We start from the raw sequence: 25,193 nt of genomic DNA on the forward strand, positions 1-25,193 counted from the left end.
CCGACCCAGCCCGAGGCGCCAGCCCCGGTCCCGGCACCGCCCGCCCCGGCGCGGGGAGGGACCTGGGCTCCGCGCGGCTCCCGTCCCGCATGCGCGCCCGCCGACCCGGAAGCGCCGTGGGAGCGGTGTTGGAGGTAACGCGTCCCGGCGCGGCCCTGCGGTGGAGGGTGGCGGGCCGGGGCTGGGGCCGGGCCCGGCTTCGCCTGGTTATCCTGTGGCGATCCTGGGTCTTCCTCTGCAAGAGGCCTCGTTACCGGAGCCCCGGCAGCCCGGCTGGAGAAGCCCAGTGGGGGCTGCGGCAGTCAGATCAAACCGGGCAGGGCCAGGCTGCCCTGCGGGCTCTCGCTCGGCCGGTGCTATGTTAGGGGCTTACAACAACGGCCCGTCCAACAGCACGTTTCGGTTGTTAACCGGCCACGTTACAAGCACTGACCCAGAGGATCGCAGATTGCAGCGGCAGCAAAGCCCGTGCCTCAGCCAGCTCCCCCAGCTCCTGCTCCCCCTCTGTCTCTGCAGGTACACTTCCCATCATGGTGAATGAGAGGTGTAATGGCAACCTGCTTGTGCCTCTGGGACCCAAACTGCAGGCCTGCCCAGAGCAGCTGCTGCGGCAGCGGCGAGGCCACGATGGGCAGCCCGAGTACCTGATCCAGTGGAGAATCATCAGCCTGGAGGAGAGAGCAGCGGGCGGCAGCAGCGCCTCCTCTGCAGAGACCAAGCCGGAGAACATCTCCATGTGGATGTCTGCAGAAGAGGTCTGTGCCAGCTGCCCGGCGCTGCTGGGCCAGAGGAAGCTGGAAGGGCAGTGTGTGACAGGGGAGAAGGCAGCCGGCCCGTCTGCTGCAGATGTCCTGGGGGATGAAGCCTCGCTGCTGGAGATGAAGGCTGATGTCAGGAGCCTGGTGCAGCGAGCTGGCCGGCAGATGGCTGAGTCCAGGGCCCCCGAGTCCTCCATCCTCAACATCATCCACGTGCTGAGCGCATACGCCAGCATTGGCTCGCTGGTGGGTGCCTTCAAGGAGACGGGAGCCCTCGACTTGCTGATGAAGATGCTGTGCCACAAGGACAAGCAAATCCGCCGCAGTGCCGGCAAGATGCTGAGGGCCCTGGCTTCGCATGATGCGGGTAGGGGCTGCTGCTGCTCAGTGCCCCTGAGGAGGTGCTGCTGGGCAGCTGAGAGGTGCCAGCCCTTTTTAGGGGTTACCTACAGGGAGCCTAAAAAGCTTCTGTTGTTGTTGCAGGGAGCTGGGCCTATGTCCTGCTGTCCCTGAGCCAGCAGGATGGCATTGAGCACCACATGGACTCTGACAGTCGCTACACCTTGCTGGAGCTGTTTGCTGAAACGATGTCCTCTGAAGAGCACTGCATGCCCTTTGAGGGGATTCACCTTCCCCAGGTAGGAGCAGGCCCTGCCAGCCCTGGGGCTGCTGAGCAGGACTGGGTATTGAGAGAGCTGGCCCAGGATCTGAGCCTGGCTTGGGGGTGGTGGAGAGGCCCATGGAGAGCCTTGTCTCTGAGCAGGGGCATGTGGGTGGGCTGAGAGGTCTCTGTTGCTGCCTGCTGGTCCGGAGCTGTCACGGTTAGAGTCTGACAGCCGTGCTTGTTGCAGATCCCTGGGAAGCTGCTGTTTATCCTGGTGAAGCGCTACCTGTGCGTCACTTCTCTCCTGGACAAGCTCAGCAGTGGCGTGGAGCAGGGAGGGGAGCAGCAGGCCTGCACTGTGCCCAGCCCGCTCCCTGAGGACAAGAGCCGTGTGAAGCAGGAGTTTGAGTTCAGCATGGCCATGGCAAACCTCATCTCGGAGCTGGTGCACGTGATGGGCTGGGGCCACAGCCACAAGCCAGAGCCACCGCCCCGGCAGGAGCCGCAGCCTCGCACCACCCGCTCCATCTTCCAGCACAGGGCCACATCCTGCACTGCCGCTCAAGCAGCCCCCGCTCCCGCACCAAAGGAGCCCGTCGTCTTCAAGACGCGCTCGGCCTTCCCGAGCCGCAGCAGCTATGTGGAGTACGTGCAGGCGCGGCTGGTGCGGGGCATGCGGGTGCGCATGCTGGAGGACTACGAGCAGGTCAGCGCGGGCGACGAGGGCGACTTCCGCCAGAGCAACGACGGCACGCCGCCCGTGCAGGTACCCGCTGCAGGGCCGGCACGGGCTGTCGGGGCTCTGCTGCTGTGCTGCGTGCAGGGAACGTGCAGCCGTGTGCGGGAGCAGTGGGGTGGGACCTGCCTTCCCTCAGCCGGGTGCGCGTTGCGCTCTCCTCCTCAGGTGTACTGGCAAGCCCTGGGCTGTACGTACTGGGTTCACTGGCACATGGTGGAGATCATTGGTCCTTCAAGGCAAGAGGAGCATGAGGGCCAGGAGAAGGTGTCCGCCCTGGCACACAACTGCAAACCAGCAGCAGGTGAGCGGTCCATCAGCTGGGCACGCAGCCTTCCTCCCCAGCCCTTCTGCAGCTGCACACTGGCACTGCAGGTTCTGCTGGTGCTGGGTGACAGAGTGCTTTGCCCGGGCTGGTCCATGCGCTGGGGGAACAGGCTGGGGGAGCAGTGAGCTAGAGGTGCCCATTTTGAGCATTTTCTGTTCTACATCCTAAAGAGGTTCAAGTGATGATGGTAATCTCCGTCTCTACAGCTTCTAGGGTCTCCTCCCAGCATGTTCCCCTTCTCTGGCTGCCCTCTTGTCACCTGCCTTTCCCACAGCAGGCTGTGGGACAACAGGGGCCCCTTCTGCCCAGATGGTCCACATGAGCTCTTTCCCTGGGTTGTGTGGGTTGTGTGGCAGAGGATGGTGGAATGGGCAGAGCTGGCAGTGCCCTGCCTTGCTCTGCTCTCCTGCAGTTGCACAGCCGTTTTTCTGCAAGCCCTCTGGGGGGCTGTACTCCCTGCCTTACCTGGGGGAGCAGTCAGCCAAGGCTGCAGAGGCCCTGAGCCGGGCCGAGTGGTGGGAGCTGCTTTTCTTCGTGAAGAAGCTGGAGGCGCAGGAGCAGAAGGAGGTCATGTGTATCATCCAGCAGGAGCAGGGAGAGCAGGTATGGGCAAGAGCCTGCAGTGGGGAACGGCTGGGGGCCTCTGGTGGTGCAGCCTTTCTGTCCATTCTGGGTCTGGCCACCGCCAGGAGCGCGGGCTCTGTGGTGAGCCTGCGAGGGTTGACGTGACGGCATCTGTGCAGCTGCCGGAGGGGGATGAAGAAGCCCTGATCCAGCTGTCGGTACCTGTGGAGCTGGCCCAAAAGGTGCTGCAGGTCTTGGAGAGGCGTTGCCAGGGCAGCGCTCAGCGTGACCTGCGCGGCTCCCACGTCTACGCCAAGTACTCCCTCAGCAGGGAGGCCGAGCAGGATGGCGACCGGAGCACTGCGGTGTCCTCGGAGGGTGCTGGCTGCAGGAGCCCTGAAGCCACGGTGGCCGAGGCACCAAAGGAAGACCTGTCCACAGCTCCAGTGCTGCCCCAAGCCCCTGCTGTGGCAGTGAAGTCGGATTCTCAGCTGTACAGCGAGCTCCTGGAGAGGGAAGGAGTGTCCCTCCCAGAGGTGACGGAGGAGCAGAGCGAAGGTGATGGCCTGCTACGTGCTGGAGGCACCTCCATTGCCTCTGAGGAGGAAAGGTGTGGGCAGGGCATGGCAGCCCTGGCACCTGCAGGTTGCCTGGGGAGGGGAGAGCCTGTGGGTCTGGTCTGTGGGTGCATGGAGCCCTGAGGGTTGCTGAGGGTGTTACTGCTGCCCTGACGCCTGCGTCCATCCCTCCCTCCCACCAGCGCTGGGCAGCTCCGAGGGGCTGAGCGAGAGGGGCTCGCTGGCCAAGATTGCAGCCACGGTGGATGTGATCCAGAGCAGCAGCTCCGAGCTGGGGCTGCGCTTGGCAGGGCTTAAGCACATCCTGAAGATCCTGGAGGAGGAGCCCGAGCAGCAAGGCAGCAAAGCCCAGAGCGGACTGGGGACCAGGAGTGTTGGGTGAGCTGTGGGGTGCTGTGCACCTCTCCTGCCTGGTGGGGAGGGCCGTGTCGGCAGGGTGGGGGACAGTGCTGGCGGTGGAAGTGGGAAGGCCGGTATGCCCCTGCGTGCTCAGCAAGAAGAAAGCTGGATCTTGTGTCCCTTTGTCCCAGGCAGGCTCATTCCCGGGGCTGATGCAGCCGTGGCAGAGCCATGTGGGCAGGGAGAAGGTGTTGGCAGGGCCCGAGGTGTTGGCGTGCCAGCGGCGGTGCCAGGAGGCTCCTGCCGAGGTGTCCTTTCCCGTGCAGGGAGAAGTTGGTGAAGGTGGCAGTGGAGCTGCTGGGCACGGAGGCGGCAGAGAAGGCCGTGGTGGTGGTGACGCTGCGTCTGCTGGCCATGCTCATGGCCAAGCACGACTGGCGCGTGACGTTCGCCATGGAGGGCGGCGTGCGGGCCGTGCTGGCCTGCATGCAGCAGCACGCCTCCTCCGCTCTGGTGCAGCAGGCTGGCCTGGCAGTGAGTGTGGCAGAGGGGGTGCTGCCCAGGGGTGCTGGGCAGGCTGCAGGCTCACCCTGGTGTGCCGGGGGTGCCCGCTGCCCTCCTGACTGCTGTTGTCCTTGCAGGCCCTGAAGGTGCTGGTGGGAGCTGTGGCCGGCGAGCCAGGAGGTGCTGGTGGGAAACTCTTGCCCCTGAAGCAGGCTGACGCGCAGCTGATTCGGGAGATCTTTGCCAGCATCGGCTCTGCCTCCAGCAAGGGCTCGGCGAGCCTGCTGAGTGCCATCCCTGCTGCCCTGAGCACCATGCAGAGCGTCCCCGGGTAGGGCAGAGTGAGGACGGCGGCAGGGGCGGGATGGGCAGGCAGGCGGGTCGGTGGGTGCCAGAGGGAGGAAGGTGCCCGCATCGCTCTGTTCCCGCAGGGGCTCCTCGGGTGTGCAGAACGGCTTGCTGGTGGTGAACATGCTGATCGACGGCCACCGGGGCCTGGCGGAGCAGCTGGCGAGCTGCGATCTCCCCGCGGTGCTGCAGAGCTGCTGGAGGGACGGGCAGAGCCCCGGCTGCCCTCACGCGACGCTGGCCCTGGGCGCCATCAACCGCCTGGCGGAGCACGGGCTGCCCCTGGGCCCGCAGACCGCAGGTAGCAGCTGCCCGGCCCCGCTGCGCCGTGGCCGTGCCGGGTGCCGCGGGCAGGGCTGCCTCCCCGGGCAGGGCAGGGCAGGGCAGAGCCACCCGCTGCCGCCTCGCGAGCAGGGGCCTGGGCCGGGCCCGCGTGTCCTTGTCGTGGCAGGCAGAGAGGCACCGCTGGACCTGGGGGACGTGCGGAGGCTTCTGAGCGGGCTGGGGGACGGCGTCTTGTCCAAGGACGTGGTGGTGGCCCTGGAGCGGCAGCTCTGCGGCGAAGGCCCCGTCCCCTCTGGCGCGGCGGCCCGGCTGCTGCAGGACCACCGATGCTTCCGGCCGCTGCTGCGCAGCTTCGAGCTGCTGGGGGCAGAGAAGGGCGTGAGCCTGAGCATCCTCAGGTGGGTGCAGGGGGTTTGGTTGGGCTGCACAGCGGGTGTGCGGGTGCTGGTGGTGATGCTGGGGGCACACGGTGCATGTTTGTGGGTCCTGGTGGGGCTGTTCTTCACCAGGGGCGGCTGCAGCCCAGCACATACATAGGTGCTGATTGGGGTGTCCCAGGACGCAGGGCCGTATGGGCATGGAGCAGCATGTTCCTGGGTGCTGGTGCGGTGTCTGAGGTGCCTGGGGAGTCTTGGCTCCTTGTCCCTGTGGGGTGCTGGTGTTCCAGTGGGGCAGGGAAGCAGGGCTGCCTCTGACACCACCCACTGCCTGTGCGCCGTGGCCTGAGTGGGCCTCCTGTGTCACTCAGGATCCTGAACAAGATCCTGGATGGTTACCAGGAGGATGTGCTGCCCTGGCACGAGTGTGTGGAGCCCTGTGTGTCCTCCCTGAGTGCCCACAGCAGCGACCGGGAGGTGAGGGCGCTCGTGGCAGTGATGTGCTCGGTGCCGTGCTGGCTGAGCCACGGCCACCAGCCAGGCCTGTTGTGGCCAGTGCGGCAGGAGAGGCGGGGAGTGGTGGCCGTGGCTGTGTCCTGGCTGCTGGTATTGCCCGGGCCGTGCCTCGCCAGGCTCTGGCAGTGCTGCTGCGGTGTTGGGGTGGAGGGGATGGGGCACGGCAGCACCTCCTGCTGCTGCTGCTGGGGCCTGGCAGGTCCTGGCTGCTCACAGCTGCTGCTTCGCAGGTGCTGCAGGAGGTCATTGGCTTCCTGCACCGCCTGGCCACCACCAGCAAGGACTGCGCCGTGGTGATGTGCTGTGTGGGCACCCACGAGGCTCTGTCCAAAGCCCTGAACAAGCACAGCACGGCCCCGCCGCTGGCGCCAGCCCTGCTCGCCCTGGTGGGTGACTGCGAGAAGCACGCTGACATCTCCAAGAAGCTGATGACCAGCATCTTGGCTGGCTGCATCCAGGTGGGCCTGGGGGGGCCCTGCGGTGCTGGACTCTGGGTCTCGGGGCCGTCCAGCTGCCCCTGGCACCGAGGGGCAGCCTCCTGCTCTCTGCTTGCCGCAGCACTGTGGTGGGCGAGGGGAGGAGGACCCAGAGCCCCTGGTCAAAGCCTCGCCCCATCCCATAGCTGGTGCTGGGGCAGATTGAGGAGCATCGCCGGAGCCACCATCCCATCAGCATCCCCTTGTTCGATGTCTTTCTGCACAACCTGTGCCAGGGTGAGTGTTGTGAGCGGGAGCTGAACCCGTGCCTGGCACGTGCTGGCCCGGCTGCTGGAGGCTCCATGTGCTTCTCTCCCTCAGGCTCCAGCATGGAGGTGAAAGAGGAGAGGTGCTGGGAGAAGGTGGAGGTCTCTTCCAACTCCCGATGGGCCAGCAAGCTCATGGACAGGAATCCCATGACCTACTGGGAGTCAAACGGCAGCACCGGCTCCCACTTCATCACTGTGCACATGCAGTGTGGTGTGGTGGTCAGGTGGGGCTGGGCTGGGAGGGCTGGGGGGGCCTTGGGTCCCGGAGGGCAGGCAGCTCTGCTGGGAGGAGAGGGCTTTGGGCCCTTGTGCAAGCCCTGCCCCAGTGGTCCCTGTCCTGGGGGTTGCTGGATGGGGGCAGTGGTGTGTGCGGCTGGCAGGGGCCTGGGTAGGGAGGTGGGGGCTGCTGGGCAGCACCACGTCCGCTGTGCTACAGGGAGATGAGCATGCTGGTGGCCAGCGAGGACTCCAGCTACATGCCGGCCCGTGTTGTGGTGCTGGGGGGAGACAGCCCTGCCACCGTCAGAACCGAGCTCAATGCGGTGAGTCTCTCGAGGGCTGCTCAGGCCATGGGGCCCCACGGGAGCGGTGGGCTGGTCCTTGCTGTGCCCCAGGAAGGTCCTGTCCCGGTGCAGGGCCCTGGGGGATGCCCCATGGGGAGGTGGGGATGGCAGGAGCTGTGCTGCGGAAGCCTCCTCCTGGCTGTAGGCAGCGGGTGCTGGAGACTCGGGCATGGGCAATGGTGCAGCCCGGGCTACAGCAGCCTGGTGTGCTGGGGCTGTCAGCCAGAAGTGGGGCTCTGGCAGGGGGTGCCTCGGGGCTGCATAGGGGCTGTTGGCAAGGGACAGAGGTCATGGCTTTAACAGGGTGGTCAGGGGAGCACGCAGCGTGGCTGGTGCCTGTCTCTTGGCTTGCTGAGGGCTCTCTGCCTGCCTGCAGGTGACCATCCTGCCCTCAGACAGCAGAGTGATCCTGCTGGAGAACATGAGCCGCTTCTGGCCCGTCATCCAGATCCGGGTGAAGCGGTGCCAGCAGGTAGGGGAGCAGGAGCCTGGGACAGGGAGCCACACTGTGGGGCTATGGGGCTGAGGGTTGCTTTGTCCCACAGGGCGGCATTGACACCCGTGTGCGTGGCATCGAGGTGCTGGGTCCAAAGCCCACTTTCTGGCCCATCTTCAAGGAGAAGCTGTGCCAGCGGACGTTCCTCTCCTGCACTGCTCGGACTCATGCCTGGTGCCAGGAGATCTGTCGGGACCGGGGGCGACTGCTGCAGCTCTTTGGCAGGTGAGTTGTCTTCTCGCTGTGCCATCACATCCCTGGTCTCTGAGGGGCCCCGGGTGCAGGGCGCGAGTGGGGCTTCTGAGCCGATGTGCCTGGCAAGGGGCTGCGCTGCTGTCCCAGGAGTCGCCCCGGGCATCGGCAGCACCATGTGCTGCCCGGTCGCTGTTGCAGGCTGAACCGGGCGCTGCGGCACGAGCAGAGCTTCGCCGACCGCTTCCTCCCTGACAATGAGGCGGCGCGGGCCTTGGGCAGGACGTGCTGGGAGGCCCTGGTGACCCCGTTGGTGCAGAGCATCACCAGCCCAGGTACCCTGCGCTCTCGCGGGCCCGTGCCCCAGGCTGAGGCAGCCCGCTCTGAGCCTGGTTTCCTCACAGACCCTGACGGCGTCAGCCCCCTGGCCTGGCTGCTGAGCCAGTACCTGGAGAGCGTGGAGCCGCCCTGCCGCACCAGGAGCCCTGGTGCTGCCTTTGGTTCCCGTGTGCGGCGCCTCACCCAGCTCCTGGTGCACGTGGACCCCGGTGGCTGGGAGCCGGAGGAGGCGAGAGCAGCTGGTGAGCATGGGGCTGGAACGGCGCTGGCCCGGAGTGCCAGGCTGTGGCCGTGGGGATCTGCTGGAGGGGTCGGGGGAGGGCCCTGTGGCACCGGGGGGCTCCTGAGCCGGGAAGGGCTTGTGGCCGTGCCCCTGCAGTGGCTGTGCCTGCCCGGAATCTGCGCTGAGCCCCCAGGGAGGGGGGAGGCTGCTGGCGGTGACTGTGCAGGGCCTGCCCGTGGAGCTGCGCTGAGCCTGGTGTTGTCCCTTGGCAGGTGGGAAGGAGGGGAAGAACAAGGAGGCACCGGCCAGGCCTGCGAAGGTGGTGGTGGAGAAGTCAAGCAGCCTGTGGGGCATCTCGCAGTGCTGGCGTGGCGTGGTGCAGCAGCAGGTAGTGCTTGGAGGGCTGGCTCTGGGGCCAGAGAGGGCACGTGGGACCTCACATTGGGCATGTATAGTGGCACATGAGGCTTGACAGCGCCCTGGGCACTGTGTGGAGAGGGTGCGGGGCTGTACCTGGCCTCTGGAGTGGTGTGGGGCAGCCCTGCTGCTCTTGCCACCCTGGCAGGATTCAGGCATCAGCCTGGTGCCGCAGGCTGAGAGACAGGTACAGGTTTGGGCTACTTACTCCAGTGCTGGGCTGCTGCTGCACTTGTGTCTTGCCCCTGCCCAGCCTTTAGGCTGTGCTTCTGTCTCTCCACAAGCTCTTGGTAGCTGACTGCTGGCCGGGATCTGGACAGTTGGTGTCGACAGTGGGGCTGGGGCTGTGGACATATCTACAGGCCACATGCACATCCTGCTGTGGGGCTCACCCCTCTCGTAGCACACCCCGCTGGGGGGCTTACCCGTCTCCTGTCGTGTCCCGCAGGTGCAGCGGTTCCTGGAGGCAGCCGGGCAGGCGCCTGACCTCGTGGAGCGATACTGCGGGCTGTACCAGCGCCTGCGCGGCGCCACGGAGGAGCTCTTTGGGCAGCAGGCTGCCTTTGCGCTGGCCCTGGGCCAGGGCTTCGCAGGGGCTTTGCTGCAGCTCTCCTTCCTTACTGCCCTGCACGTGAGTCGAGGGAGTGCGGCACCAGCACCGGGGCTTTCCCCGCTGCTCCCCCCAGGGATGTTCCCCCAGCCCAGCCCTGCAGCCCCCTCGCAGGGGTGAGCCCCCTCCGCAGCCAGCCCTGTCCCTCTGCAGGTCAGTGAGCAGTTTGCCCGCTACCTGGACAGGCAGATCCAGGAGCTCCGCGGGGCTGTGGGCAGCACAGGGCCACTGCAGCAGATCCTGGAGCCCTTTGTTGTCTTCAGTGGCCTGGAGCTCGCCCACACCTTCGAGCACTTCTACCGGTGAGGGGGGCCATCTCTTCATGGGACCAGAGGGCCTGGGGTCAATGCTGTGGCATGACAGGGGAGGTGCAGGCGGTGCTGAGCCCGCCTTTGTGTGGCCGTGGTGCTCCCGCTTTGCTTTTCCCAGCTCTGGTATCCGGAGGGAAGGGTTGTGAGTGGTCACAGGCGCTGCCAGTCTGTGGAGGCACATTCCCTGCTGGCAATGGAGAGGGGAGACGGGCGCTGCCGGGCCCATGTGCCGTGGGGGAGGCCAGAGCCGGGGCCATGGCTGTCTCCCAGTGCGAGGCTCCCCGCGGGCCGGCCCCTGGCCTGACGCTGGCGCCTGTGGCAGGCACTACCTGGGCGACCGGCTCCTGGTGCAAGGGCCATCGTGGCTGGAAGGAGCCGTCGTGGAGCAGATCGGGCTGTGCTTCCCCAGCCGCTTCCCCCAAGACATGCTGAGCAACCTGGCCGAGTCGGAGGAGCTGCAGCGGCAGTTTCGCCTCTACCAGCTGCAGGAGGAGGACAAGCGGCTGCTGGAGCTGGACATGGGCCTGGACGAGGTGAGTGTGCTGCTGGGGGGGAGGCCGGGGCTGCCCCGTTCCTCAGAGGCTTGTCCTGAGCCGCGCTGCTGCCCCCGTGCCAGGCACTGGGGACGGCCTCGGTGGCGGATGTGCCGGAGGTGACGGTGCTGGCCCTGTCCCCGCGCTGCTGGCCTGTTTCGCCGCTCTGCCACATGGACCAGCCCTGGAGGTTGTTCTCGGCGGCGCTGAGCTGTCCCCTGGACGAGTTCACCGACTTCTGCAGGCGCAGTGAGTGTGGGGAGCCCCCAGGCCCTGTACAGCAGCTCTGCCAGGAGCAGCAGGAGGGCTGGAGTGTGCCCGGGGGGTCGGGCAGGGCTGTCTCTTGCGCTGATGCTGTCCCTGGCAGGCCAGAGCCGGCTGGGCTGGGAGTGCACAAAGCCCTGGCGGTTGCAGTGGACATGGCTGGGCCATGCCGAGCTGCAGTTTGGAGACTGCGTCCTCCACGTGTCCACGCTGCAGATGTACATCCTGCTGTGCTTCAACAGTGCTGAGGTAGGAGCTGGGGTCCTGTGGGGTGATGAGGCAGCAGATGCCGGAGCACAGCTGGGCCGTGTCCTCCCTTCTGGTGGGGTCTCCAGCGGTGTTTGGGGCACAGGCTGCCCCCTGTTCACTGGGCTGTGGCTGGTGAGTCTTGGCCTCTGGCAGGAGGTGGCTGTGGAGGCCCTGCTGCAGGTCACAGGGCTCCCTGCTGACCTGGTGCACCACGCACTGGCACCGCTGACTCACGGCGAGGGCGTCCTGGTGTGGAGCCGCCCAGCGCGAGGTGAGTGTGGGGCTGGGACAGCTCTGGGAGGTGCTGCTCTGAGCCGCGAGCGGGTGCTGGGGTAGAGGGGAAGGGGGTGGGCTGGGGTGAGCCTGTCTGTGGGTGCTCAGGGTGCAGGACTGTGTGTCAGGTTGGGGCCTAAGGCCATGTGTGGGGTGTGGGTCAGCTGGGTGGTTGGGTGTCATCCTGGGGTTGGGGCCAGGGGCGATGCTTGGGGCCACGTATGGGGGGCAGGAATGGGGCCAAGAGCTGTGATGCAGCATCGGGAGGGTTTGGTCCCACAGCCACACACGTGTCGTGGGGCTCCTTCGGGGCCCAGCTCGGGGCTTGGCTGACCCTGGGCCGGGTGTAGCTCCAGGCACGCTGCGGCTGAACCAGGCAGCCCTGGCCCATGCCTCTGGCCGCCACCTGAGGCTGCTGCCCCAGCAGAGGTACCTGCGGGTGGAGAGGGCTGAGGTCAGCGCCCTGGAAAGGAAGAGGAACATCCTCTGCTGCCTCATCACCCGCATCCTCAAGGTGGAGAAGCAGCTCCACATCGGCAACCTGGTGTTCAGGGTATGAAGGGCTCGAGGGGCAGAGCGGGGCTGCCCGGGTGCTGCGCCGCACTGCAGTGTGGGGCTCCCTTGCTGCTGTAGGTGATTGATGCCTGTCAGAAGGGCGAGCTGGGGCCAGGGCTGCAGTTCCTGAGCTTCTGCTGCCACAGCGTGGACGTGCTGTCCTGTGTGCTGCACCTGCTGAACCAGGGCTATCTGCGGCGCCAGGAGGAGAAGCCTCATATCTTGGAATACATCTCTGCTGAACCCACGACACCACCTACCTCTCAGGTCCAGCCCCAGGTCACCTTCCAGACTGTTGAGATCAAGACAGCTGCAAGACCAGCCTCTGCCAAAAGGAGACAGACTTTTTCCACCTTCAGGTAGAGGAGGATCCGACGGACACGGGCTGGGTCCGGTCTGTCTCTTCCCAAACACTTGTGGATTTTATTGTCAATAAACAAGCCCAGTTCCACCCGTTCTCAGTTCATTATTGTGTCGGGGAGCTCAGCTGGCCCGTGGCTGGAGCGTGGCCAGGTCACACACTGGCTGCTGTGCCCAACAACCCTGACGTCTGTGCTTGCTGCAGTGGCATTTGCACCCTGTCCACAAGCTCTCTCCCAGCTCTGCCCGGCCACGTCCTCAGGCATTGATGGACACACATGTACCCTGTCATAATGGTACCAGCATTAATTTATTAAAATTAATCCCGAAAAGGAACCGTACAATAAATTTAAAAAAAATAGAATCTTGTAAAAAAAAAAAACCAAAACAAAAGAGGTGCCCTTGTGCCCCACCTGCAGCTGGGAGCACCGCGGGGCAGCGCTGGGGGATTGGGGTGCAGCAGCCGCAGCAGCACCGTGCCGGCCGCAGCAGTGGGGCTGCCCGGGACTAGAAAAGCTGCTGCAGCTCAGACCTGTAGGGCAGGACCAGGGCCGGCAGCGTGGGGCTGGCAAGGGGCAGTGTGGTGCTGGGGGGCCCTGCTCAGCACCTCTTCTCCCATGAGCAATCCTGCTGGTTCCAGCACCAGGAACCTGCCTGGGCCCAGCCCAGCTGGGGTCCTGGCGTGCCAGGAGTGGACCTGGGCAGAGCGGGGCCCACAGCCCTTCCTGGATCCTTTGTCCCAGGCTGCTGTTGTGGGTCACGGGAGGCAGATGGCATGGTGCCCTGGCTGGTGTTGGAGGGTGCATGGCCCCAGTCTCACTGGCCTCACCTTCGCGGGTCTTGGCTCACAGGGAGCAGTGCAGGTTTGGGATCTCCTGTTGCAGAGCGGGCAGGCCGCAGAAGAGAGGGACAAGAGCAAGTCCATCTCCCTGTCTCCTTCTGCGACCCTCCGCAGCTCCATCCCAGGGCTGCCCCACCTCTCATACGCTCTTCGAGTAGCCAAAGATGCCCACGGGGAGGTACTTGACATGTGTTGGCCACTGTGCTGCCAGCTGGAAAAACTTCACATCGTTCCACTCCACCCCATCTATGGAGACTGAGATGAGAGGGTGCGGTGAGGTGCAGCCCCACCACAGCCAGCCCATGCCGCTTGCTCTGCCCCCGCTGCAGCCCCCTCACCTCGCAACATGGTGTTCTGGTGCTTGGCTGTGCAGATGAGGCGTGTGATCCCTTCGATGACTTGGCTTTTGGGCTCCAGGTCCTTCTCTTTTGGTTTCTTGCTCAGGAACATCACTGGGGGCCGAGGACAGACAGGACCAACGTCAGGATGTTTCCACCTGGCCCTGGGTGGGAGCCCTCACCCCAGGGCTGGCTGGGTCTCAGCCCTGCCCTCCTGCCGGCTCCCCCCCTGCCCTTTCACAGGAACAGACTGTGGCCCTGCAGCAGGAAAGCACCCCTGGGTGGGCTTGGTTACCTTTCTTGTTCTTCTCCTTGGTGACCACGGTCATGGCCATGGTGCTAGGGGGCACCAGCTCCCCCGTGCCGGGGATGCGGCTGACCTGGAGTGAGCGGAAGTTGCTCTTGAGTGTGTTCTTGATACCCGTCTCCCGCTTCTCGCCCTCCTTCTTTCTGTCCGGCCCTTGTGTTGTCCAGTAGTCCACCTGCAGGCCCATCACCTCCACACCAGGGCTCAGAGACCTGGGCAAGACAGGCAGCACCATGCAGCACGCAGGTGGCTGTCCTTGCTCCTCTCCCTCCCCGCAGCTCTGGGAACACCCTGGCCCCATAACCCCAGGATGTGGCAGCCTTGCCATAAGCACCTCAAACCCTCCCACCCCAGCACCTCAGACTGAGTGGGGCTTCCTTACCCAGCGCCAGAGAGGCCACTGCTGACAGATGGGGAGGGTGGCGGGGTGCTCACAGTCTCTTTGCCATAGGGGACTGATCCACTGGCAGTTGGTGTTGAGCTCAGCAGGGACGGAGTGCAGACTGTGGCATCATCCGAGTCCACTGGGGAGGAAAAGTGGGAGTTGGAGGGGAAAAGGCTGGGGGACACCAACAAAGGTGAAGGAGAAGGGACTCAGGGACTGTGGGCTCGCAGGGACTCACCAGAGGCGCTGAAGGACTGCTCCACCAGGCCCACCTTCACCACCTGCAAGGGCAGATGAACCCCAGCATCAGTAAGGCAGTGCACTGCCCCTCTCCCCCAGCCCCAATTGCCCACTGGCCCCATGACACACTCACCCCCACAAAGGGTACAAACTTCTGGCAAGAGTCCTCGTCGGGGCTGCGCAAGGAAGAGAGGCTGGTCAGGGTCTGGGTGCGCTGAGCACCGAGTGCATTGTGGCCCAGGGACCCCCACACTGGCTCACAGCCACCAGGACCATCTCCTCTGCCTTCCCTCCCATGGGACCCCTGTCCCCAACATGGCAGCACAGGGCACACTACACAAGGAGGCAAGGAATCGTCCCCTCCAGTGCTGGGGGAGGGCTTGCATGCGGGAGGGCAGCTCTGCCCCGTTTCGGGGGTCACAGCTCCTCTGCACGGCAAGAGGGATGGACGCACATGGGGAGAAGGGGGGGGAACCAGGCAGCGGCACAGCAAGCACAAGCCAATACCTGATATAAAAATCAAAATAGAGACTTCTCTTCCTTGGGTGCCAGAAACCAAGAGAAGGGAGAGGTGAGAGTGCAGCTGGAACACGAGCATCAACCCCCGGGCAGCACAGTGCCAGCTCGCGGCCCCCAGCCCAGCCCAGCCCAGCCCTGGCAGCCGGTCCCCACTGCTGGGGCTGTCACAGGGCCGAGCGCACTGGGGGGTGGCAGGGGGTAGCACTGCAGGCCTGTCACTGTGAACCCCACTCCCTTCAGCACGGAGGAGAGCGCAGGGCCTCACTCACTTGTCCCCCATCTCCCATTGCCCTATCCCCAGACCGGGGCCACGTGAGGCAGGATGGACGTTCTGGGGCAACGCTCACCTTTTCTGCTTGTAGGTCAGCATAGCCTCCGAGATGGGGAGCTGGTGAGAGAGGCTGGCTCCAGCGATGAACTGGGCAACACGGCCCGCGATGTCCACAGTGTCTGTGGGAGCAAAGAGCCATGAGAGCCTTGGTGGCAGCTGGGGTCCCCTTCGGAGCACTGCTGAGCCCAGCTCCTCACCTGCGATGGGTGGCTCAGCCCTGCTGAACAGCTCCCGCCACGCTGTGTCCAGGAAGAGAGTGCTGTACTTGTTATCCACCGAGGCCAGGTACTTGGCCAGAGGGTGAGAGCCTGTGGGCGAGAAGGGCAAGGTTAGCTCCAGGCAGGAAAGCCCAGGGTGGTGAGAGAGGACAACCCCGAGGCCGGGCTCACAGGGGCTCTCACCCAGTGGCACCAGAAGGAAGCGAAGATAGTTGAGCCAGTCGGGTGTCTTGCTGGCCAGCTGCTCCACAAAGAAACGCAAGACAACGCTCAGGTAGCTCTGGTCGCCTGCCACCACCACCTTCACTGGGGGAGGCATGTGGGAGTTACAGTTACAGCTGCCAAAGGGAGAGGAACGGACACAGTGAGGGACAAGCAGTGGCTCAGCAGAAGGGTCAGCCCTAACCCAGCACCAGAAACTCCTTGCTGACAATTTTCAGTTCGCTGAGCACTGCCACGGGCACAACCAGCACTGGGGTCCCGCTCTTTCCCCAGGGCCTACACCTGCTCCTATATTGTGTCCACAATCCCAAAGGATCATAACAAGCCCAAGGCAAGCCGGGGCCCCTCCCAGCCCTTCTCTGCAGTCACAGGAAGCCACCAGGCTGAGCCCGAGCTGTACTCACTATCGCTGGATGCGGGAGACAGTGGTGTTGAAGGCTGCCTGGATGTCTGCCACGGAGCAGGTGGACACGACCAACTGCTTGTGCGCCTGGAGCTGCTCACTCACGTACTGCAATGCGAAGAGCTCGGGTTAAGGCACCCGGGGTGTGGTTGGCCACCACCAGCCCATGCCTGCCCTGGCCCCTGTGTCCCCTGAGATAGATCTGCAGCCCCTGTCCCCATGCAGAGAGGCTGAAACCACCCAGCCACCTCTGGCTGCATGCTCGAGCATCGCTGCTCCTCCCGGCTCTGTTCCAAGGGGTAGCTGCCCAAGCCCCACTTTGAGCACAGTAGTCACCACCCTGCAATAGCAAAACTGTCCCAGGCTCTGCTCCCTGCGATAAAGGGTTTGGTGCAGGGACCCTCTGATTTAAATCCTGCCATTCCACAGCAGGGTCCAGCTCTAGGCTCAGCCCCACTCTGCTCATTCCCTTCTCTTGCTGTTTCCCACTGTGGCACTCCAAAATCCTTCTGTGCCTCTTCAGGTGTCTGCATTCAGCTGCGACCCTGGTTGCAGCACCCAGCTCCCACCACACTACTCACCTGGCCCTGCCACTCGGCAACATTCACCAGCACAATGCTCTCGGGAAGCTGCTCATCGGAGACAAGGATCTGGTTCAGCTGATCGTAAACTGACTTTCGGGGCACCTACAACAGCGTCACCACAAAGCTCAACCGCAGCTGCTGCCTGGGCTGCTCTGCCCGTGGCTGAAGGACCAGCAGGGCTCTTGAGAAGCCTGCAGGTGAGATGGCTCCCTTGGGCTCACCTGGGTGCTGTGCCATGAGTCTGGAGAGCTCTCACTGTCCAGGCTGCTGGTGCGGCCACCCTGCCCCTTCGAGCTCTGCCGGTCCTTCACGGAGGTGCTGCGGGGACGCCACAGCTGCTTGCTCTCGGCCTTGCTGTGAGAGAGGAGCATGAGAGGAACACCGGTAAGGAAATCCCACCTCCACCAACCCCTACTCGCTTCAGGGAGCCAGTGTGAGCCCTGGCACGGGGGATGGATGTGCCTTACCTGGGGGACACAGCACTGGGGAGCTCAGCTTTGGTGCCAGGGCCCAGCTGGGCCAGCCTGTCCACACTGCTCTCCCTCGTGGCAGCCTCTGCGGGGGCCAGCCGGGAACACGGCTCCTCTGTGGCCAGCTCCTGAGGGCCACGCACAGTCATGTCACACAAACTGCTCTCCCTGCCCCACTTCCTGCACCCATGGGTGCCCCTATCAAGGATAGGCCTGGTGGCCCTGTGGAGAGCCAAGGCTGAAGGGCTTGAGGGGGCTGGGCTGCATCTCCTGCAGACCCTAACCCTCCTTCCACTCTTGATGCTCTACAGCTCAACCTACCCGTCCCCCCCCAGCCCTGGTCCCAGGCTGGTGGGCACCCCTGGTACCCCTGAAAGCAAGGTGGGGCCTGAGGGAACTCCATACCCCAAAGCTTGGACTCACCACCACAGGGACTTCCACTCCTGGCTCTTCCTGTGGCCGCAGTGCTCCTGGCTTCCGCTTGTCTGGCTCACCCTGGGGGACAGGGACTGGAGTCAGGGAAGGATGAAGCATCCCAAGTAGGGCAGCGGACAGTGACCCATGCCTGGCTCCCACAGGGGAGCCCAGTGTCCCCTGGGACCAGCCCCAGAGGATGCCCCCCATCACTACCTGTCTGCCTGCACTGGGAAAAAGAAGAGGAAGGAAGGGAAGAAGCAGCCCCAGGCAGGTGCTGCCAGGAGCTGTGGTCTCGGAGGGAGCTGCAGGCACTGCGGGGATGTGGGGCTGGCTGGGGAAGGAAGGGGGCAAGAGGTGCTGGTGGTGGTGGTGTAACTCACAGGGCTGCCCGCCTCTTGATCCTGCCCTTTCTGGCTGTGCAGACTGCCGATCTCAGTCTGGGAACCAGAATGAGAGACTCCCTCAAAGAAACGCCTGCAGAGAAACAGACAGACGGACGGACGGACAGACAGACAGATGGGAGAGAAAAAGGCAGGAATAAGAGAGGAACAAAGTCACCATGATCCCAGCACATCCCCGCTGGCCTGTCCCAACCACAGAGCACTGTGGAGAGGTCCCTGGTGGGCCAGACAGCCAAGGGTCCAAGCGATGTGCAGCCTAGGAGTGGACCTGCCAGCCCCACACACCACAGTCTGCTGCAGTGATGCTGGGTGCAGGGACAGGCCAGGGCCACCCCAGAGCCCAGGGAGCTGGGGTCCCTGCCTCACAGCCAGCAGTGACTCCTCTCTCGGTGATCCCCCACCTCTACAGTGCAGGGTTAGGAGCCACCACCTTGCCCATCACACTGGCATACAGTGTCTGTCAACACCACAGCTCCATCGTGCTGCTGAACCTCTGTAGAGGCACCACCACAGCTTCCACAGATACATGTTGCCTTGCTTTCTGCTCTCCCTTTTCCAGGGAGGGCTCCTTGCCTCCGACTGCTGCTGCTGCTGCACACGTGAGCACCTTCCCTTTCTGCTTTCCCCTTTCCCGAGGCTCTGAAGACCACAGCATACAGAACCTGCATACAGAACCACACCTCAGTAGCACAGCAGCACAGCAATGACCTGGTTTGTTCCATAGCACTTAAATTTGCCTTTTTTTAGGTCTCTGAGCTGATGTCTTGGTAGAGCTAAACAGTGCAACTCCAAGGTCCTGTTCCCAAATCACAACGATCAACGCAGGAACTCTCTTAGGGGAACAGGACTGTCTCTGCCACCACGGTGTGAGCTTCCACCTTTGTTTCCCCTTTTTCCACCTGTTATTTATTTGCCAAGGACTGCCTCCACATCCTGTGGGCTGCTCAAAGACCAGTCTTTAAGAAAGAAGCAGGCTCCATCACTGGATCTCACCTGCCAGCTTTCCCAGGACCCTTGCAGCAACTGCAGCCCACCTGCAACGTGTGACCTCCCTGAAGGAGATCTGAGCTAGCTCCCCCTAAGCTAAGTATGTATTTACTCACTAACTCCCAGGAAAAGTTCCTCTTGATTTGCCTGGTGTGCAGATGGGGATACCAGGTTGCAGGTTTCCAGGGATGGCCGCAGAGGTGTAGGACATACAGCAGTTCTCCTGTTAGGACTCTGCAAGAGTTTCCATTGTTTTCTATTGCACTCATCTGGATCTATCTGCAGCTTTCTGCAGGATACCTACAGACCTCTGAACATCCTGGCTGCTTCTTTTACTTCCCTTTTAACATGTTTCCTCACCTGTGTACAGCACTGTGCTGCCAGGCACAAGAGTTCCTTTGCTTTCACTGCTCCTACAAGGACATTTCACCTCAGTAAATGATGGTCCCCACCCCAGAGCAGCTCTTCAGCAGCAGTGTTTGGGCACTGGCTAGGAGAAGCCAAGGCTTGATTTTCCTCTCACTGGCTCCATGACCAGCTGCTTCATGACACATTATTTACCAAAGCTCCAGGTTTACAGTCAGAATCGTGCCCTGGTGGGACATGTTCTCCAAGTCACACAGGGATAAATGATGTCCCCTGTTTGTTACGAACAGATTTCAGCTCTCTCCACCCCTCCCAGTTGCTGCTCCAGGATCTCAGGCACTGTCACACCCTGTACAGTCTACACTTGCCTTTTCTCAGCCACCAATTTCAACCCATACAGACTGTGCTAATGTCTTAAGAGTCAAACCAGGGAAATACGTACGTTTTCTAATAATTCACCCCTCAATCAGCATCTCTCCCACAGTCCACTACTCCACCCCAGTAATCCCACCGGAACGAGACACACCCCTGGTGCCACTGGCACCTCACAAAGGTATTGTCACCCTCTCCTTTTTCCTAGACATTAGAGTTGTACACACTTGGACTGGCTTTCAACACTCCATTTAAATGGGGCTGTCTCTCCATTCCCCTGTGTCTGTTTCTGGTCTATTTAACTTGCAATTCAGAAGCTTTCATCCCTAGAGGCTGCGTCACACTGACCATAGAGGTCTTCTGTAGTTCTCAGCTCTGCCTGTCTTGCACTTTAAAGGCTCTCCTATATGCATGATTGAGTCTGAGTCTCTGCAGGTTGAGATTTAGGTAAATCCCAGCCCTTCTGAACAGCCTCCTCCTGTTTGCGATATATCAGCCCCTTATCCCCCACCCATTCTTGCAGTCACCTATGGAGACATTTGCTCTTTCCCCTCTGATCTTCAATCAAAGGCTCTAACTGACCTAGCAGCTTCAGTTCTAGCTCCAATTTCACCCCAGTGCAGGGTAGCCTCCCTGGCTATCTGCTCCCAGCACCACAGGCCCAACCCAAGGCACTGGCCACTGCTCACCCTTAAGGACTACCTTGCTCCACAGACGTTCACAGTGTCTAGCAAGGCTGTCTAAGAGAATAAATCAATCCAACATGAGGATCACATCTTGAATTTACAGGCTGGGCTGGAAGGTCATCACCAGCTGAGGTGGCTATGCAGAGCTTGGAACCATGCAGTCTACACTAACCACCTTGGCAGTCAGCTCCCACATCTCCTTCAGAAGAGTACAGAGTCAGTGATACACACTCGGCACTGCCAGAAACCGAGGCACTCCAGAGCAAACCAAGCTAGAGAGATGCTTAGTGAACAGGCTGAGAAACAGCCCAGAGTCCAAGAGGCTGTCCCACCAGAGCCAGCAGCAAACACCTGAGGAAGGTACACGCACAAACCAGCACTAACTCTGGGATGCCCTCTCAGTGACCAGATGCTTGCAAGCAGGCACTTGCAGAACCAGGGCTGGGTCTTACGTTTAAATCCTCTCAATAGACTTTTCTTACAGCCTACATAGTTTTTACACAGTTTATATGCACAAACCATCATCTGACTACACAAAGACTTTCCTTTTTCTCCCACATCACCTTCATTTCCTTTGACAAGAGACCCTGTGAAACTGCTTTTCGAGCTCCAGCAGACCACCTTGCCCACATGCCTGCTGCCCCCTTCACAACCACTTGTGGGTTTGTGGAAAACATGACTTCTGTGGTGTTCCTGTTTCCTCCTCACTGCCCCATGCTTCCTAAATCCACCAGATTTAGCACCAATTTGCCTGTGGCAGACCAAGTCTGCTCCCCCTACCTAAGTACCTTCAGCAGGGATTCCAACTAATCCAAATGATATTTAAATAGAGAACTATAGAGGCACTAATGACAAGTAAGCTTCACTTAGCTAGAAGAGACCCAGCGCACTGTGAGGCAGCTGAGTATAAAGACAATAAAAGGCAACTTTCTGACAAGAGGTCAGCAGGGAAACAGAACAGGCACGAGCAGACAGGCCAGGTGAACACAGAGCACATGGGAGAGAAGCCTGCTTTCACTGCATGGCCCACTGGAGACCTCTGTGCCAAGCCAGCAGCTCTTGCAGAGCAAGTCAAGCCACCGGCTGCCTGCGGAATGGGGTCAGGAACATCGCTGGTGGTTGATGGTCGCCACAAAGGGTGGGAATGCAGCATGCAGATCTCACAGGGACACAAGGACTGGCCCAAGCAGTCACGAAGTGCTCAAAAGACAGGCATGCTTCAGTGGGGAGGGCCTTGAGAAAGCCAAGACTGTCAGATGAAAGATATGAGAGCTGGAAAGAGCGGGGGCTCAGATCAAGTGGGTGCGCATCCAGCAGGTCAGTAAATGTCAGATGATGGGCTGGTAGGAAATTAGATGAGACTAAATGTGAAGGAAGCCAGTTTTAATGGGCAGGTTTGAGTTTGTTAAACAGGATAGGCAAGTGAGGAGCTCAATGGTGCCAACAGAAGATGGTGATGGCAGTAGAGACAAGGCAATGCCTACGTTAGCCCAAGCAACAGAGAAATGTCAGAGAGCATTTCTCCAGGCCCCATAGACCTGTCAGCCTGTGACTCCCTGCAACCCTTACCTCAGGGTGGGCTTGGGTGTGCTGTGCACACTCTCATTGTCCTCAATCTCTGGGCCACTGTCACTGTTGTTGCACTCTTCCAGGCTGTCATAGAGCAAGCCCAAGTCCTCCTCCACCTCTTGGGTCTGGTCTACAGGGTCAGAGTCCAGGACCTGTGGGAACAAGCCCAGAGAGCAGTGAGAGATATGGAGTCACCTGAATCCCAGGCCAGACACGTACAAGCTCCCTCCCAGCCATGAGGCACACACCACAGCACCGTTCCCACCTCAGGGAGACAAATCCAGGCTGCAGAAGCATGAGATGACAGCACCCTTCCTCCCCTGGCCCCTCTCCCCACCAGGAGGGTGGGTTTGACTTGAGCATGAGGCTCAGAGCTGCCTTTTTGAGGCAAGGTGGCTTTGGAAAACCCAAGACCCAGTCTGAGCTGTCCCCTACACCACCTTTGGTAACACCCCGAACACCATGCACCTCGTGCCTTGTGCTCCCAGTGAGTGGGAACCAGCCCTCTGACATCTACAGGTGGGGCAGCCTTCCCCCTTCTTACCTCCTCTGTCACTTTGAACCTCTTCAGCAAAGCCACAAATTTCTGCTTGAAGTTTGGTTGCTAAAACAAAACAAAGGGGAAAACAAACCCCTGTCAAATCACTTCCAAGATAACTAACATACAGGCCACTGCTGCTCTCTTTAACATGCCATCAGCTCCTTTCTAGGTCCACGGCCCAAGGTCAGCTATGATTTCCCTCGCTCTTTAAATCTGCTGTAAGATTTGAACTAAATCTGGACTCTGCAAAAATCTGCAGTATCTGGGCATGAGAGGGTGCAAGGACTCAGACTCTGTCTGCTCCAGCCTGGAATAGCACTTTCTTGCCATTTAAATCCCCTTTCTCCCCAGACCGTCTGGTTAAGGAATGTTGCCTTCAAGCAAGAAAAGATGGGGAACAAACTCAGGAAGAAGGTGCCCAGGGACCTGCAGGGCTGAAGCAGATGGGGACGAGGAGATGCCTGGAGAGCAGGGTAGCTCCCCGCCGCTGCTGACAGGCAGAGGAGCTGCTGATGGTTCACCCTTTCTTGAGCCAGCCTTCCCCTTCCTCAGGGAGGGAAAGAGAAGAGACCATGTCACAGCAGCCAGTCAAGACTGTGTTGCACACAGACCATCCTTGATATGAAGCCAGGCTAAACCCAGTACAGATCATGAGCTGGGGTACAGCTCTGAGCAGCAAGCTAACTCATTAATGGGAAGAAGTTTGCCCCTTTTCAGAGCCAAGGGCTCTCTCCCCTGCTCTACACCAGTGCCAGCATCCCCCCCAAAGCCCTCTCACTCCCTGCAGGGAGGGGAGGAAGTGAATCCCTTCCATCTCTTTGATCACTCAGTAAATGCTGATGTTACTCTGGTCATTGATGTGGTTCGGATCATTTTCCTCCTAGCCTTCTTGGTTTTCCTCAAGTCATCCTCTTCATCAAACAGATCCTGCAGGCAAAAGATCACAGCACATCAGAGCAACGCAGAGTGCAGGGAACAGCATCTCCTACAAGTTCCTCTGCCCCATGCTTGCTCCCCATTTTGAAAAGCTTTTGTCCATTCTGCTCCCAGTCTTGTTTCTCAGTTCTCCCACCTCTCTCAACGCAGCTCCTTCTCCCTCCTTAGCACTGGCCCCCAACAGACCTTCTTCCTTTGCCCCCAGGTCCCTCCAGAGGGACATGTACCAGCAGTATGCAGAAGAGATACAGCAGCTCTCTGCAGCAGTCCTTGTTACAACCTAAACCTCTTCTCTCTGCACTCAGCAGCCTCCCCGTGACCCATGTGTTGTCCTGCTCTCCCCTCTCCAGGGTTAGCTCAGGGTTCCCAAAAAGTGTCCTTCCAGGGATCAGTCTCAACAACACACAGAACTCCCAGGGACACGGCCCTGATGTGTTAACCCAGCAGGATGGGACAAGTAATGTAGAGGACCCTAAACAAGGTTTGTCCCTGTGCTTGACCAGCATATTACCACAAGTCTATTTTGGCCTTGAGTGTAGACACCACAACAGAAGGACAGCAAACAGCAGTAGCATAGCTTATCACAGGGCTGGGATAAGTCTGCCACCTCTGACACAGACTGTACTTCCTAAAATCTTTGCTCTCTCACTGAGAGAAGGCAGCCTCTGGCCTGTTATCACAGGGACACAAGAGAGAACCGTGGTATGAGATGGAGGGGACTCAGCAAGGGTTTTATGCTGCAGACCAGACAGCTCCAAGAACACATGGGTGAGACCTATGGCTCTCCAAAGTCCCTTGCCCCACCATGGACTTGCCAGCAGCCACAGTTCTTCCTGCTGTTAGGTATTGTGGCTCTTTGCCCTCTGAAACCATGACAACTGTTTACAAGGGAGCTGAGAGGGCTCAGGGTGATCAAGACCCTCAGCCCCTGACTCCTGCTGCAGAAACGGGAGCAGGACATGAGCCACCTTGCCAAGTTCTCCCTTACCTGTCCCTGCACAGCATCATCGCTGGCTTCTTGTTCTGAGGAGAAGCTGTCGTCCTCTTCTTCAGAGTAGTTATCAATGTCTGGGGAGCGATCTGAAAGCAGACAGTGCAGATGCCACAGCTAAGCATGACGCCTGCCACAGCTCCAGTGAAATGACTGGTAGTTGCCTTCGGGTCTGTGATGAGCACTAACACACCTGAAGCTTTGATTTTAGGACCTGAGGGAACGTTCCCATCCTCATGATCAATGGGCTGACTGGACAAAGAGTAGATGCTGATTTCAGCCACGCGGATGTTCACGTCCTTCATGTTGCTGTGGAGGCCCAGCAGCTGCCCGCCATCCGTTGGGTGCTGCATCACCTAGACAGACAGACAAGCCCCCTGCCAGGGTGACACGATAGCAGCTGGTAGCCCACCCCTGTCTTACAGCTACCCAACAAGCCAGAGCACTCCCGGCTCCGATCGCCTGCCCCTGGCCCAGCTCCCTTCCTGGTGCTGGCAAAGGGAAGCTACATCCCACCCCCCTCTGCTCCCAGCACCCCCTACCTCGGCCATGTTAATGATGCCCACTGCAAGGGTCTTGTAGCCCAGGATTGTGCGGTTCTTGTACCTCTTCCTCCGCTGCAGCATGATCTGTAGCTTGTTGCCATCTCTCTTGAGGAAGTGTGGGTACTGGAGAAGCACAGAGAGGATGGCAGCATGAGGGCAGGACTCAGTGTGACACAAAGGTAAAAACCTCCTTAGTGCTGATGTACAGCAGGATCTGACCTGCTGAACTTCAAGATTGCCCTCAAAGGCCACCTCCACTCCACATCATTCTCTATATCCCCATGCCCAGCACAACCACCCCTGAAGCGACAGACCAGCTGGCCAGGAGCAGGAATCTGTGCTGTTATGATCTGAGCATGGGCAACCACAGGAGGCCCCTCCTCAGAGGCTGCCCCTGCACACTGAGCCCCCAAAGCCGTGCTTGCTGAGGAATGCCAGGTGAGGGGAGCAGGAGAGG

The 25,193-nt window shown here is 61.1% G+C and overlaps 2 protein-coding genes across 7 annotated transcripts in view; one reads left to right on the plus strand and one right to left on the minus strand.

Moving 5' to 3' along the window:
- Window positions 1-50: 50 nt before the first annotated feature.
- On the plus strand, window positions 51-12,163 carry LOC115613598 (cullin-9-like). 4 transcript variants are annotated; one of them, XM_030499263.1, is made up of 30 exons: window positions 51-134; window positions 517-1,125; window positions 1,242-1,396; window positions 1,610-2,128; window positions 2,267-2,402; window positions 2,839-3,029; window positions 3,170-3,548; window positions 3,751-3,946; window positions 4,234-4,441; window positions 4,549-4,742; window positions 4,843-5,060; window positions 5,211-5,442; window positions 5,793-5,898; window positions 6,168-6,395; window positions 6,560-6,650; window positions 6,735-6,906; window positions 7,119-7,224; window positions 7,622-7,717; window positions 7,791-7,966; window positions 8,084-8,268; window positions 8,338-8,514; window positions 8,768-8,883; window positions 9,361-9,543; window positions 9,676-9,824; window positions 10,156-10,366; window positions 10,450-10,615; window positions 10,734-10,879; window positions 11,033-11,150; window positions 11,503-11,705; window positions 11,786-12,163. In XM_030499263.1, exons 2-30 carry the CDS (start codon window positions 531-533, stop codon window positions 12,068-12,070), a joined length of 5,937 nt encoding a protein of 1,978 aa, XP_030355123.1. In that variant the 5' UTR covers window positions 51-134; window positions 517-530; the 3' UTR covers window positions 12,071-12,163. The 4 variants fall into 4 exon arrangements, 3 of the variants coding, with proteins under 3 accessions (XP_030355123.1, XP_030355124.1, XP_030355125.1); XM_030499265.1 differs by lacking the exon at window positions 51-134 and having other exon boundaries at window positions 679-755; window positions 847-1,125; XR_003993449.1 differs by lacking the exon at window positions 51-134 and having other exon boundaries at window positions 160-1,125; window positions 11,580-11,705.
- A 200-nt stretch (window positions 12,164-12,363) lies between these two features.
- Window positions 12,364-25,193, minus strand: part of LOC115613600 (phosphofurin acidic cluster sorting protein 1-like) — a 43,180-nt gene continuing 30,350 nt past the window's right edge. The window contains exons 4-25 of one of the 3 annotated variants that reach the window (XM_030499268.1): window positions 24,734-24,859; window positions 24,385-24,547; window positions 24,189-24,280; window positions 23,111-23,191; window positions 22,268-22,327; window positions 21,724-21,875; window positions 17,723-17,816; window positions 17,349-17,420; window positions 16,923-17,053; window positions 16,677-16,809; window positions 16,453-16,557; window positions 15,873-15,979; window positions 15,430-15,584; window positions 15,226-15,336; window positions 15,045-15,147; window positions 14,312-14,354; window positions 14,177-14,219; window positions 13,936-14,077; window positions 13,542-13,765; window positions 13,247-13,360; window positions 13,045-13,163; window positions 12,375-12,942 (exon numbers count right to left, since the gene is read on the minus strand). In XM_030499268.1, the coding sequence (XP_030355128.1) occupies window positions 13,048-13,163; window positions 13,247-13,360; window positions 13,542-13,765; window positions 13,936-14,077; window positions 14,177-14,219; window positions 14,312-14,354; window positions 15,045-15,147; window positions 15,226-15,336; window positions 15,430-15,584; window positions 15,873-15,979; window positions 16,453-16,557; window positions 16,677-16,809; window positions 16,923-17,053; window positions 17,349-17,420; window positions 17,723-17,816; window positions 21,724-21,875; window positions 22,268-22,327; window positions 23,111-23,191; window positions 24,189-24,280; window positions 24,385-24,547; window positions 24,734-24,859 (2,367 nt within the window). In that variant the 3' untranslated portion in view covers window positions 12,375-12,942; window positions 13,045-13,047. The other 2 variants (XM_030499266.1, XM_030499269.1) reach the window with 2 other exon arrangements.

Source organism: Strigops habroptila, chromosome 10 (genome assembly GCF_004027225.2).
Source record: "Strigops habroptila isolate Jane chromosome 10, bStrHab1.2.pri, whole genome shotgun sequence".
Classification (NCBI taxonomy): domain Eukaryota; kingdom Metazoa; phylum Chordata; class Aves; order Psittaciformes; family Psittacidae; genus Strigops; species Strigops habroptila.